This window comes from Corythoichthys intestinalis, chromosome 6 (genome assembly GCF_030265065.1).
Source record: "Corythoichthys intestinalis isolate RoL2023-P3 chromosome 6, ASM3026506v1, whole genome shotgun sequence".
In the NCBI taxonomy this organism is placed as follows: Eukaryota; Metazoa; Chordata; class Actinopteri; order Syngnathiformes; family Syngnathidae; genus Corythoichthys; species Corythoichthys intestinalis.
Genome location: NC_080400.1, coordinates 38,792,822 through 38,807,492, shown reverse-complemented (window position 1 = coordinate 38,807,492; position 14,671 = coordinate 38,792,822). Strand labels below are relative to the sequence as shown.

General features: G+C 37.9%; 1 protein-coding gene across 2 annotated transcripts in view; it reads right to left on the bottom strand.

Annotated features, from left to right (window-relative positions):
* Window positions 1–14,671, bottom strand: part of limk1a (LIM domain kinase 1a) — an 82,235-nt gene that overhangs the window by 53,033 nt on the left and 14,531 nt on the right. Inside the window, exon 1 of one of the 2 annotated variants that reach the window (XM_057838788.1) lies at window positions 5,515–5,674. The exons of the other annotated variant lie outside the window; for it this stretch is intronic. Within the exon in view, the coding sequence (XP_057694771.1) occupies window positions 5,515–5,612 (98 nt within the window). The 5' untranslated portion in view covers window positions 5,613–5,674. Of the gene's footprint in view, window positions 1–5,514; window positions 5,675–14,671 lie in introns of those variants that run through there. 2 annotated transcript variants of the gene reach the window in all.

Below are 14,671 nucleotides of genomic sequence, written 5' to 3'. Positions count from 1 at the left end.
CGCCACACGGTCAACATTTATACGAAATGGATCGCCGTACACGTTCTCTTCAAGACAACATCGCCGTGTGCTGGCCGGCATGTTGCAACGCAAAGGTTAAAAAAATGTACAGGTAAATAATTAACGAATAGTACATAAAAAACATTTTAATTTTATTAGATGTGAAAAATATCATGAAAACAATTATTTACCACATGAAACTTGATTATTATATCACTGTCGTTCGGATTAGGTAATATTGTGCTGGTCCATGCTTACAATGGAACATGAATCATGATGAATTTTTTCTGTCTCCATCCCTGTACCCGTGAATAATGCGCACCCATGATTTTATGAGTAAATTTTGGGGGGAAAAAAGTGCGCGTTATATTCGGGAAATTACGGTATATGCTTCTTATAAAAAAAAAAAATATATTGTGCTGGTCCATGCTTACAATGGAACATGAATCATGATGAATTTTTTCTGTCTCCATCCCTGTACCCGTGAATAACGCGCACCCATGATTTTATGAGTAAATTTTGGGGGAAAAAAGTGCGCGTTATATTCGGGAAATTACGGTATATGCTTCTTATTAAAAAAAAATAATAATAAAAATAAAACGCAAATGACATATAAATACGTTTTTGGGACAGTGAAGCATTTAAAAATAGAACATATTTTTATGTTTCTGGGAGCAAATGAGTTAATGTGTTACAGTCCAGTGTGCCCAACCAACATGCTGCGGTGCATATGTGTTCAGGTATTGATGCTATTGATAAAACAATGATTATTAGGTTACCGGAATTAACACACTAATTCTCAAAAGGGATTAGTCCTAATATGGATTTCCTATTGCATATCAATAGCATGGCTTTCACTCATCCTACCCTGTAAAACCCTGGTCGTTCTTGCCCTCCCTCTTCCGGTCCTACCGGTTAACAGGTGTATCCCATCTACACTGAGTAAATGAAATCGTGACTACCTTGTAATGCTACTTCTAGTCTTGTAGCATATGCAGTATATTCATTTCTCAAACCCTATTTCCTATGGGTATTGTTTCGGTCTGCCCCCTTAACCCCTGTGCTGCCCAGCTGCATTTTGAATGAACAACATCATTTACACAACCGCAGTATTTCAGTCTACCCCTGATACAGTTTTCAGCATTAAAAGGCATTTAGATCTAGCATTCTGTGTCAGGTTTAAGAACAATAAAATAAAATAAAATAAAATAAAATGTATGCTGCAGGAAATGATTGAAACGTAGTGATTTGGTCTCAAACCAATTTACCATGAATAATGTATCTCTGCCAGTAACCTATAGTGACACATAGAACAATAAAATGATCATTCACTAAATGAAAGAACATGCATGAGTAAATCCTTTCTGATTTCTACTGGGTAATGATACATGACATATTTTACAATTTTAGAAACTGGTATGCGCTTTGCTCAGTAAAGGCTGGAAAGTGTTGCCCTACAGCACCATTGACTATATGCGCGCACACGCAACAGCACACACAAAAATGAAGCGGCTTCTTAATTATTAACGCTTCCATCATGTTCCATAAAGCTCAGAGGGACAGCCATCACATCTATCTGCAAGACATGCAGGAATGCTGCTAGGATCTGACCAATATGCCAATAAGTCAAGGACAAGAAAGAAAACAAAACATTATTTGACCAATACCATTTACATACATACTATCTGACTGACGGTAATGAAAAGAAATGCTGCAGAGAATGCAGAATGTTGTGTGACAGTTGTTTCTTAAAGCTGGAATCCTCACCGACAAAATACACACACAGACAACACACACATATTTTGCCTGGGGAAGACATTTTGCTCCTCCTCCATAGGATCATGCAAATTGAGGGGATTATGGCATCCGTGCCAAAACGTTCAAATTTGCATAGAGGAAAATACCAGCAGGATTCCTTAACACAGACAATAATACTCCCGCTGGGATGTCACTTTTACCAAATGAATTCAGGCTTAATGTTGCTCAGCTCTCACACAATCCCAAAGAACCATCCTGAAACGCTGTACCCCTTTTTGTACCCAGTCTTTTCTACTCCTCTCTCACCATGGCAACCAGAAATGCCACATCAATGATGTCACCTTTCTGTCTGAGAGAAGGCATTAGCTCAGCATGCTGACCTCCCACCTTCTCTCTATTGGGCAGCTTTAAACCAGGAAATCCCAGAGCCAATGAGGTTAGGACTCTTGTGACCTTGGCAATATCGAGTAGAAATCTGCGTTCATGGTTGATTATTTACTTCATCTGACGAATTCAGACCAAGAGGAAGAAAATAAGCTGTGCATATTTAACAGCACTGCCGTTTTTGTGGGGGATGAACAGATGCTCTGGGATGACAATGTCTGTATTTGTGGCCCTACTCAGCTGGTAAACAGGATTCTGGGCAGGCTGTGAGTAAAGGCTGTACACTGCAGCAGTTTTCTTTGTGAAAGTTAAGCTGCGAGCTCAGTCTAGGAACTTCGTACTTGTTTCACAACAAAAAAAGGGCTGGGAACTGTAATTGCTGTTCAGTGGGGTTCAGGAGAGACAGAAGAGTGTTCATTCAACATATAGAGAAGAGTTTGTCGGACGAAAGCTTGAATACAAATTATGAAGAGCAAGCAGAAGATTCTTAAACATTACAGATTTTTGCTATAGAATATTTACAATAACGTACCACTGAGTGAAAAAGTATGGTCAGCAGCGAACAAGCTTGGAAGAACCCATCTAAAGAACCTAGATAATTAGCTAACTTACAAATCAGAGTATCCCTCAGAAAACTTGTTAATAGAGAAGCCCACCGGGGCCCACCATATTTTTGAAAACTAATTACAAAATATATAAAAAATAAGAACACTAAACATAAGAACACTTAAATAACACTTTTAACCATCCATACATACATACATTCATACATGTGTGTGATGATTTTTCCACATGAGGGTTGCGGGGGTGCTGGAGCCTATCCCAGCTAACCACGAGCAGGAGTCAGCATACACCCTGAACTGGTTGCCAGCCAATCGCAAGGCACACATAGACTATCAACCATTCACACTCACAATCACACCTATGGGGAATTTAGAGTGTTCTATTAGTAAATCATGGATGTTTTTAGAATGTGGGAGGAAGCTGGAGTACCTGGAGAAAACCCACGCAAGCATGGCCATGACTTGCAAACTCCAGAGGCCAGAGCCCGGGATTGAACCCTTGATCTCAGAACTGTGAGGTGGATGTGCTAACCACTAAGCCTCCTTATAATTAACTACTGTATTTTTCGGGCTATAATTCGCACCTGAGTATAAGTCGCACCAGTCTAAAAATGCGTAATGAAGAGGAAAAAAAAAACATGAGTTGCACCGGAGTATAAGTCATATTTTTGGGGGGAATTTACTTGATAAAATCCAACACACAGAACGGATATGTCATCTTAAAAGGCACTTGAAAATGAAAATACAGTACAATAGAGAACAACATGCTGAATAAGTGTAAAGTATGATAATGTTACATGATGCATGAACAACGAAATGCGAACGTGGCCGGTATGTTAACGTAACATAGTTATTAAGAGTTATTCAGATAACTAGAGCATAAAGAACATGCTAACAAGTTTACCAAACCATCAGTGTCACTCCAAAACACCAAAATAACATGCGAAATGATATAATAATGTGTTAATAATTTCACACATGTCGCTCCAGAGTATAAGTCACACCCCAGCCAAACTATTTAAAAAAAAAAAAAAAAAACTGGGACTTATAGTCCAAAAAATATGGTATATAATATAAACTGTTATCACTTTATTTAAATCCTAGAGAATGGGGGAGCAGGGATGTCAGAAAAGCCTGGTGACCTGCCAGGTTTAAATAGCACTGGGGGAAACAAGATATCAGAGTATTTATTTATGACACTTAGAAATGATTTTACTAATATTATTTACTTTGCCAGAGAAACAATTGCTTGATGGCAGTTAGTGCTCCCGTATAGTTTGTTTTTTTCCATCCCATATTCTATAAACTTGCAAGTTAGGAAAATTGACGACTGTGGCTTGCGATTGGCTGGGTTAAGAGTAAATATTGCCTCTCGCGAAGTCAGCTGGGATAGACCTGAGCTAACTCATGACTCAAAAGAAGATTAACACAGTAAAGACTGGATTGGTTTTACAATAAAACAATGCTTTTTGTTAAGAATTAAGAAAGAAGAAGTAATCCATTTAAGTTTCAATTAATGCCAACTTTTCCAGTTAAAACAACTTTATAGCTACTATCTTGTTGAATCTAATTAAATGTGTTGATTCTAATTAACTTGTACTGTACTATCACATGATACAAAATTTTAAAACGCAAAAAATCCATCTCTTACTTGTAATTTTCTAAATTGGATTAACCATACCAATAAAAGGAAAAGTCTGCCAACCATAAAACTACTGTATTGACATACAGGACGACTCAAATCTGAGTGTCTGAAAAATCTGATAAGGTCTCATCTACTAGAATTAACACTCGGAAGCACATGCTTTTGTTGGAAAAGAACAAGGCAAACATTTTGAATTTAGCTGAAAGAAGTGAGAAGGAAACCTTCCTCACTGTGATTGACTTATAGTCTAATATGGTACAAATTACAAAAGCATAAGCATACAAACATTAATGATGCAGTTCAAAGCAAAGATTGTCCATTTTAGGTTATGGTTACGGTTCTATAATCACTAAGTTTTAGCAGCATTAAAAAAAAAAAGAAAAATCACAACCAATACAGATTCACCTATGATAAACAAGGAGGAAGTCACCAACCATGTACTGTTTCTATATCCATACAGAAGTAGTTAAGAGTTGAGGTTAAGCATGCCGAGCATGAATGAAGGAAGCAAGTAACTGAAGTTATCTCAACAATAGCATATGACAATATCTCTTCCCAGGTCATCATTTTAAATGAGAAGCTGTTCTCAACTGATTTCACCTGGTGAGATGGTTACGTAAATAAAAATGTTAAAAGCTACATCCCTCAACAAGAAAGACATTCAATTGTCAACATCTAAAAGCATAATTTTACACTTTTAACAGGGTATTCCTCAGCCCCATCCCCCAAAATGGGTAAAGGGCTTGCAGATAAAACCACAAAGGGAAGCAAAACAACAAAGTCAAATACTTCACCTGACTGATCAGTATTACAGATCGTTTTTTGTAGTACACAAAAAATAATGTAACGAATAGAAAACCATAAAATTTGGGTCTGATTTACAATTGTGTTTGCCCTTTTCCCTGGAATAACACAACAAAATGTATCATAACCACTTTTATAGGACTATTTGTCAGAATCACCTTTCAAGTTTATGGAAAAAAGTCTTTATTTTGGTTACGAAACATGTCGTATATAAAAACAAAATCAAATCTTAGGTTTCAATATGTAGCTCTGAAAGCAGGGTGATGTCCCATGGTAGACAAAATGTTTAGTCAGAACACCTCTTCTTCAAAGTCTTTTAAAAAGATCTCCCTAGTATATCCCTTCTGCCATTTAACTTACTTGCGGTGCTGAAGCTGCCCCTTGCTGTGTTGATTCTTTGTTGACATTTCCCCCACAGGACTGAAGGTGTCGTTTTGACACTTGAAAGCCAGACTCATATCTGCAGTGCTGATGCTGAACCCACAAAGTGTGACAAGCCTCACAGCCTCACAGTTCCTGTCATCAATGACACTCACTACTCCCTTCCTTTGTTTCCTCCCACAGTCTAGCTGGCCTCAACGACTTCCTGTGTTGGTCTGTCCTCTGGGAACACACTTGACTCTGTGACATCACAGGCTCAGCCATTGATACACGCATTTATGGCAATCTCATTTCTTGCTTTATTACTAAGAAAAAAATTGAATGATCAAAAATCACTATAACATCACGAAAGTTTAAAAGCTTTAATACAAACAAAACTTCATATTAGCATTACATTCTGGTTTTTTTTTTTATATTAGCCTCAACCCTCAAGTTTATATTCAGTAAAATCAAGACATGCTTACTTGTTACAAGGTGTTACTTGTGACTACACCCAAAAAAAAGCAGTCAACCTTTTTGCAGTTCAATTGCAGTTTTCCTTTTATTATACTAAAGAAATGTGTTTTTGTTTTGGTTATGTAATGAAAAAGGTAATAAATGTAAATAAAAATGTAATATAGAGATCCACATTGTTTTTGTAACATATCAAAGACATGCTCTTTACAAAATAATCTACTTTTACTAGCTAACTTTTGTCTTTTACAAATAAACCACAGCTTGCTTATACTACAGGGCCTTTGCTTAATATGATTAGCAGTGAGTGGCGCTGCCAAAATACAATAACAGTGAAACTACGTTCAGATAAAAAAAATCTGTGATATAAAGAGATCATATAAAATATATATATTTACCACTCCCACACAGTTTAATTTACCCCCCACCCCTTGTGGCTTAAAAATGGCCGCTCAGAGCAATATTATGTAAATCTATCAAACTGTTACGTCAAAATCTGTGTAATTTCATAATTTGATAGATTGTCGTGTCAAGCTCTACGGACACCCAACTATTTTTATACAATTGAAAATAAATAAATAAATCAATCAAATGTCAACCTTTAAAAATAGCCGTTTTACTGGCCTTGACCCTTTTAGATTGAGGAATGCATCTTTGGAAACAAAGACTTGTGTGATTATTATTATATTTAAATACTAGTATCAAGGCAAGTTACTTTTTCATACATGATCTCCATGAATTTTTTAAGTACGGATAAGGGCGCTTTCACATTAGACAGAGAGGACCAGGGTCTGGTTGGAGAGCTAGCTCACAACAACACTTGAGTTGTTTAAAAGGGTCAGAATTCACACTGCTCCAACCGAACTTTCCGAATAGTATCACATAACAGTGCTAATGTGAAAGCGTCCTAAATGTCACTGTGCTTATAAATGCAAATTGGGAAGTGAGGAGGCAGAAGGTAAAATCATAAAGTCATGAGCAACTCTTGTCACTGCAGCAACGTTATGGACCTAAACTCGCCAGGCTGCACTCGGGTGATACAAGTCAGCCGAAGATCAAACACTGAGCAAACCATAACAGCTACAAATTATTATAGATTAATTTGCTATTATATATTTTTCAAAGCCAAAAATAAATCAAGTTTAAGCTACAAAAAGAGTTTAGTGCAAAAGCCAATTCTTGGTTCACATTTTCTTTACTCTGTTTGAGTTCATGTACTGCAGCCTGTGTTGCCAGGCAGAGCTGGTGAGCAAGCTGAAGCAGCTGAGTCACTGCCGCCTCTTGTGTTCTGTACTGTCAAGGCAATCCTTACTGTTACCATAACAACATCATTTTGACATATTTTGATGCAGTCAGAAATGTGTCAGTCTCAAACCAGGACCAAACATATTCATGTGTTAAGTTCTTGGAAATAAAACCGACCTTTTGATGAGAAAACACCCTCCTACCCACTCTGTAGTTACAGAGTGAGGAGAAAAGTGCAAAGCACAAGCTTTTGACACCCTCTGGGATGACAGTCAAAGTGCAGAGTGTCAGGCTGACTTAGTTTTACTGCGAAATGCCGTGGCTGCACTTTAATGCAGGATGACTACAACATGAAGCACACACTGTCAGCGAATGGAAGAAGAAAAAAAAGCATGTTAGAAACACCACTCTGTGTGATGATGCATTGCAGTACTGCATCTTCACCAAAATATTTTTCAACTGAAAAAAAATATGTGTTCCAGCGCCAAAATGTTTCAAGAGTTAAGCTGAAACTGTCTGTTGACACTGATTTAGATGAAGCAAAGCATCAACTCAAACAACATTTGTGTTGTATGTGGGTTAGGTTAATAGGTTTTGGAAATATAGGCAGCAAACACCCCATTTTAATTTAGCAAATAATTGAACACTTGATTTTTTTTTTATGTACAGAGAACATCATCTTTTACATGGGACGTTCTCTCATCCGCAACTCACTTACATCTTCAGTTCTGAAAGGGGAGTAATGGTGTGCCCTCTATTGGGCAAACGACGCATTGGCAACACCCTTCAAAACTCATCAGCATCCATTGCTGCTGCAGTTGCAATGAGTTGACAACATTGACGTAATAGCACAATGCAAAAGTTAATTTCAGTCAATTGACCAATGAATTGCTATAATTAACATATTTTTATGTAATATATTTTGAAATGAAATGTTACTTTGTGAAGGTGAAGGCCAGAAATCAGAAAACAAAACAAAACAAAAAACACATATCTCTTCAAGAGACCCCTGAGGGTAGTGGAGCCTTTCCCAGTTGACTAGGGGTAGATATAAATACATTTGAATTGTATTTCTGAAACAAAAAAAAAAACAACAACAAAAAAAGAGGAGTGGGGATGGGTCCGTTTTCTTCCTACCCAATAAACTTAAATTTGGAATTTAAAATTCTTCTGTCAAGCTGAACTTACATTTTCCATGTGGACCTCCCTGTATTGAATTATTGAATTCTGGTATTTCCATGAAAATCTTTGACAACTTGAATGTGGGTTAGTCATTCGGTGAGGGTTGGGGGGGGGGGCTTCAGTTAAATAACATGCTTCAAGAAGACATTTTAAAGGGGAAAAACTAAGCTTCCTCAGAAGAGTCACCTCCCCGCTGGACCCACTTCCGTTCAGTACAATTACAGTCAGTTTTTTTTACACACACTCATCTTGGGCACTGATGCCTTTTTGACATGCACATTTTAATGATTCATTTGAACTGTTCTTTTTACAGGATGGAATGATTATACAACAAGCATCCTCAAATTGTAAAGGAGACATACAGTATTTTGAACATAGTTTCAAGGGTCCCGTTCGTGTGTCTAGTCTAACTAATTAAGGCTGGCATTCGTAATCTTTCAGGATTAGAGGACATAGAGTTAAGATTCACTTTTAACACTGGTTGAAATTACACATTCACATTTTGTGGGGGCAGTTCTGTATCCATTTCCGAGAATGTTTTCGTTACCATGACGATGTGTGTTACTGTACACAGTTAAGCAAGCTGTGGAACAGAGAGGGTTTTGATGAGGAAGAATTGTTTTTTTCTGGATTTAATTGTGCAAATTCTACAGTTACAAAAAGAAAAAGATTGAAATTTATATTTACAAAGATCTGGAGATTGTTTAAAAGCTTGTAAAGCTCTAAGAACACTGTATGTACATACATGGATGGCCGTTAGTTGTCTTATTTTCTGAGACAGCACAGTAACACTGGATTATATCATAAACAAGGTCAACAATCTACACTAGGGGAGTCCAAACTTTTTCCTGCAAGGGCCGCTTCCAGAAAAATCGAAAGTTGTAAGTTGCATGCTTTTTTTTTTTTAAACATGTGAAAGTCAACAATTATTCACCTTTACACTATACACACTGAACACGTGTGCAACAATCATGACTAGGCATGTGCCGGTTACTGGCTTCACGGTTTACCGTGGTGTGAAAATGTCGCGGTTTCAAAACCACTGAAATTTTCCGTCAGACCCTAGTATGGTATTCGCTGTTTTTCATGTGTCAAAAATGCAGCCAGAGGTGGCTTGGCGTGGCAGCGCTCACCTCCTCCCGTTTGTTGCTGTGTGTGAAAGTGACGCTATCGGCTAGACAGCCAACAAACCCAAAAACAAATACTCCAAACATAAGGCGTACTTTTCTTCAATTTATTGAGCCTTCAAATCGTGGTAAGTGGAATTAGGCCTGTCGCGATATCATATTTTAGTGTGCGATCATTATTCTCATAAATTATTGCGATATGCGATATTATTGCCCCCCCAATTTGTTTTTAACCAATTTACAATAACACAGTGAGAATACAGTATATATTAATAGATCAAGTACACCCATTTAAACGCGATATTTACTCTTAAATTCAAAAATACTTTTTAAGAACTCACAACTAAAAACAATAGACCGTGCCTCTTAAGTTAAAAACAACAATATTGATACCGCAACGAAACACAGAATAAATAAAATGTGTTTAAAAAAAAACAACAACAAAATTTGCACTTAATAACTTAAGCATTTAGGCAAATGAAAACTTTTCCCGTCATAGCTTCTGCAATGGTGTTCCATAGGGATGCAACGATACAGTTAAGTCATGGTTTGGTACGGTTTTTGATACGGGGGACACAATTTTCAATCCGATTCAATACATTTAATGCTCTGTAAAAAAATAACAATTATATTTTTTGTTTCTTTTTTTTTTTTTTTTTTTTTTTGCTATCGAGCAAAAATTAAATTGCCATCATATAAACATGCATTTTAGTGCATAATAATTATGTGGTTACTTCTTACTGATCTGAAAAAATTTTGTATAAAAGTGCTGAGAACAATCTTTACTGTTTGTAAAGTGAGGCAGGGCACACTGTTGATTGCTACAGCTCTCTTAGCAGCTAGGTTTACTACATGAGCAAGACATCCTATTTGTGGTCCGAATCCATCTGTGTCACGTACTGAATTAACAATATTTGCAATATTATCTATAGCCACTGGTATGGATTGATTTGACCTTCTTAACTTCCAATCAGTCATGACAGTTTAGAATTCATCGATGTAGTATATGGACTACGCGTCCCATAATCACTCTGGCCTCACGTAGCCAATGCCATGGGACGTAGCACATCTAGTTTGCCATTTCATGATATCTAGTGTGTGTGCGTATTAAAAAAAGTTAGCACGTGCCGCTGAAGTCACGTCTGCTCATTACTACACAAAACCAGCATATGACAATCGACTTTCAAAAACAGGACGAGTTTAAAGCACAGCGCTCTTAATCTCATTCAGCTGTTCGTTGTCAAAGCGAGGTTGTTCGTAGCAGCCAAATCGGTAACAATGTTTTGGCGGACTTCGTTGTAAATATCCGGCGTTGTGCCGAAATATAGCCGCCCCGGGTGAAATGTCACTCTTGACGGGAGCGCCCACACATCAACAACACCAGTCACTCCGGAGCACTGACGCGGCCGGTATACTTTGAACAATAGGATATAATGGGAACGATTGGCTCCGGCGCTAGTTTTTGCCGGACCTGGAACGAAGATGCATTTTGTGCACTTAGTAACGAGGAATCCGAACTTTTAACAGCACGTCTGCCACACGCGCGCATGCACGTGCATGCGAGGCGATAAATCGCAAGGGAAAAATTACCGCCTTCAATTTTATTTATCGTGCGATAACTGGAATTATTGCATATTGTGACAGGCTTAAGTGGAATATACAAAATGAATACATTTGAAACGTTGTACAGTTTTATTTTTCCATGTGTGAGTAGCTTCAACAGATTAGCACCATGAAAAAACAAAATACACATTTTTCTTTCAAATTCAATACACAAACTAACTAGACGAATGTTAGCCTAGGCCAGTGCTTCTCAATTATTTTCTGTTACGCCCCCCCAAGCAAGACGTAAATGTTTCGCGCCCCCCCCCCAACTCTCTGCCGCCACTGTAAATAGTATCATTCGTCTATATTACTATTATAAGTACGCCTCAGCCTAACATTGTGTCCTTTTTTTTCTATTAAAGAAAAAAAGTAACATAGATCAACTTATAATAAAGTATAACTTTTTTAACATTGTGTTGCTTGTAACAGAAAAGACTTAACGCGCATCAATTTGCCTGAAGTTAAAAAAAAAAAAAAAAAAAAAAAAAAAAAGACATCCATACTGTAAAATTTCACTCAAGGTACATTTTTGACCATTTGATACTGAAAAATAAAATGTAATAAAATCAGTAAATAATAACAAATTCAAATTGATTAGAAACATTTACTCTTCAGGACAACATGCCAAAAAATTTGACCGAAAAAAAACAAAACTGAATAGAAGGGGGGAAAAAGGTCTTTGGATAGAAGGAATGTTTTTATTTTCGCTGATTCACCACAGTGCTCACTGGTTTACTGATATAACACTGACAAAGCGGGACGATTGTGACAATTGGCAATATTCGGCACATTTTCGCTGAAAAACAATCAAGCGGCTTATCAATGAGATTGAGGTCTAATGTCTTTAAGTGGCGTCTTAACTGATTTGGCTTCTCCGCTATAATCATTTTTAGACTCAGTAAACAGTGGTCTTTCCTCATTTCCCACTATATTAAAAGTCAAAGGCAAACGGCCCGAAAAAAGCGCATTCTCGGCGGCCGAGGGAGAACCGTAGGTGAGGGCGGTGGTCGTGACGATCCCAAGCCGAAAAAGGCACTTCTCGGCCGGACACGTGAGAACCGAAGAAGACAGTGGGTCGCTGCGTGAGTCCAGCTCTGCATGAGTCTCTTCCGTGTGCTCTTGCTTACTTCAAAAATACTGCACGCACTTTGAAAATGAGAGCGCCACTGCCACCCACGGAGTGGATGTGCAAGTACACTTTATTCTAGTACGGCAAAAAAAAAAAAAAAAAGCATGTTCCCCGAGGTCACTCGCGCCCCCCCTGGCATCACTCTGCGCCCCCCTGGGGGGGCGCGCCCCACCATTTGAGAAGTACTGGCCTAGGCTTAGCTGGGAGAGCAACTTCGTCAAGTGTTACAACAGCAGCGTGAGAAAACAAGCTTGATTCGCTTGAATGAAGGGGAAAAAGGGATAGCGTCAAAGATTGCTAATTGCGAAAGATGATTTTGCCCTAAGCACAAATCCACGTTCGCTGGATCAAGGAGAGGTATCACTCCCAATGTTTTTTTTTTTTATTTTTTTTTTTTAGATGAAACCTTTCCACAACAATATTTACATTTTAACTAACTTATACATTTTAACTAACTTATTAACTTATAAATTATTTATGTTCTTTTTAACACAAAGGCATGACATCATGTAGACTAGAGTTGACACAGTGGCCGAAAATGGCGAAACTTCACTTGAGCTTTTCCACCCTCAAAAAAAGAGTCATGCAGTATAAATATTTTTAAATTTTATTCAGAAGTGTTTTTACTTTTCTATAGAAATTATTTTATTCTTGCTCTAATCTTGAGCAACTTGAGCTGTGGCTGTGGGTATAGTCTACTGTATAACAGGGTTCACAAAATCTGGACCTCGGTGCCACTTTTCCTGTCGTGTTTTCCATGTCTCCCTCCTCCAACACACCTGAATCAAAATAATCAGGATCATTATCAGGCTTCTGGAGAGGTTGCTGATGACATAATCATTTGATTCAGGTGTGTTAGGGCAGAGAGACGTGGAAAAACCGACAGGAAAAGTGGCACCGAGGTCCGGATTTAGTGAACCCTGGTCTATAAGTTATATTTATTTTAATTTTATTTAAAATATATATATATTTTTTATTTATAATGTATTTTTTATTAACAATATATTCATGTTACAATTTGCAACTATGTTCTGAAAAATAAAAAAAATCCTGTTCAATGGAAAAAAGTTATTATTTTTTTTAACCCATACATCTCAAAATAACACATTTTGGAGCTATGACTGCAATACCGTGATACCGTGAAACCGCGGTATTTTTGCTCACGGTTATCGTACCCTCAAAATCTCATACTGGCACATGCCTAATCATGACCTTTAAATATCTAGAGAATCTGTGTTACGATTTGTTTACATTTCCTAAATTTATAGTTGACAAAGCCCTCTCAACAAATCTAGGTGTGTAGGATATTTTTTCTGATTCATATGATACTCTGTACTGGGTGTATCTTCTATGGTATGGCCAAAAGTGATCTAAATTACCATATTTTTCGCACTATAAGGCGCATCGGCATATAGGACGCACCCTTAATGAATGGCCTATTTTAAAACCGTTTTATGTATAGGGCGCACCGCATTATAAGGCGCAGTAGTAGTAATCGTAAAAGTGGTTGGGGTTATGTTATGCATCCACAAGCTGGAGCTTCGCTAAAGGAAATGTGATGTTATGATAAATCAATACTGATCCAAGTATAAGGCGCACTGTCGGCTTTTGAAAAAATGGAAGGCTATTAGATGTGCCTTATAGTGCTGAAAATACGGTATTTAATTTTGATACTTTTTTTTTAAACACAGTTGAATAGACGACAGCTAACATGATGCTGATATTTCCGATCACTTTCAACAACACTTATTTTTTTAATTTTCTCAACTAAAATCCCTCATAATTGTGTTATATGCAGGGGTGCACATAAGTGGTCCGCATGCGCGCATGCGTACTGGACGTAAACAAACGCGCTGGCCCTCAACGGCTTCCATACGCTTTTGCGTACCGATGGCTGACCACTGTATTTGCGGCGGACACGAGAAAATAACTTCTCAAAATGTCGAAGAGGCAGGCCACACTGAGTAATTACTTCCGTGTTCCCCCACCCCGTCAAAAGACAGACAGACGACAGAGACATCACCGGAGCTACCGAAGAAAAGGACTTTTGCTGAAAAGTGGCTACAGGAGGTACCGTGGCTAGAAGCAAATGATGCTCGCACGGAAATGCGGTACAAAATGTGCCGTGAGAATCCCAATGTCGCCGATAAGAGCAGCACATTTTATGTAGGGTCAAAGAATTTCAGCCATCCAAACTTTGAAAAGCACGAAAAAAACAGAGAGCATGTGGCAATTAAGCAAAGTATCGATGACCCCACTCGCCCTATGGACAAGTCGCGGAATAAAGGTAATGAACAGCGACATGCACTGACAAACGTGTTTTTGCTCGCATTTTACAAAGCTAAACATGCACGTTCAATGAGGTCTTATGAGGAGGACATCCCACTTTTAAAAA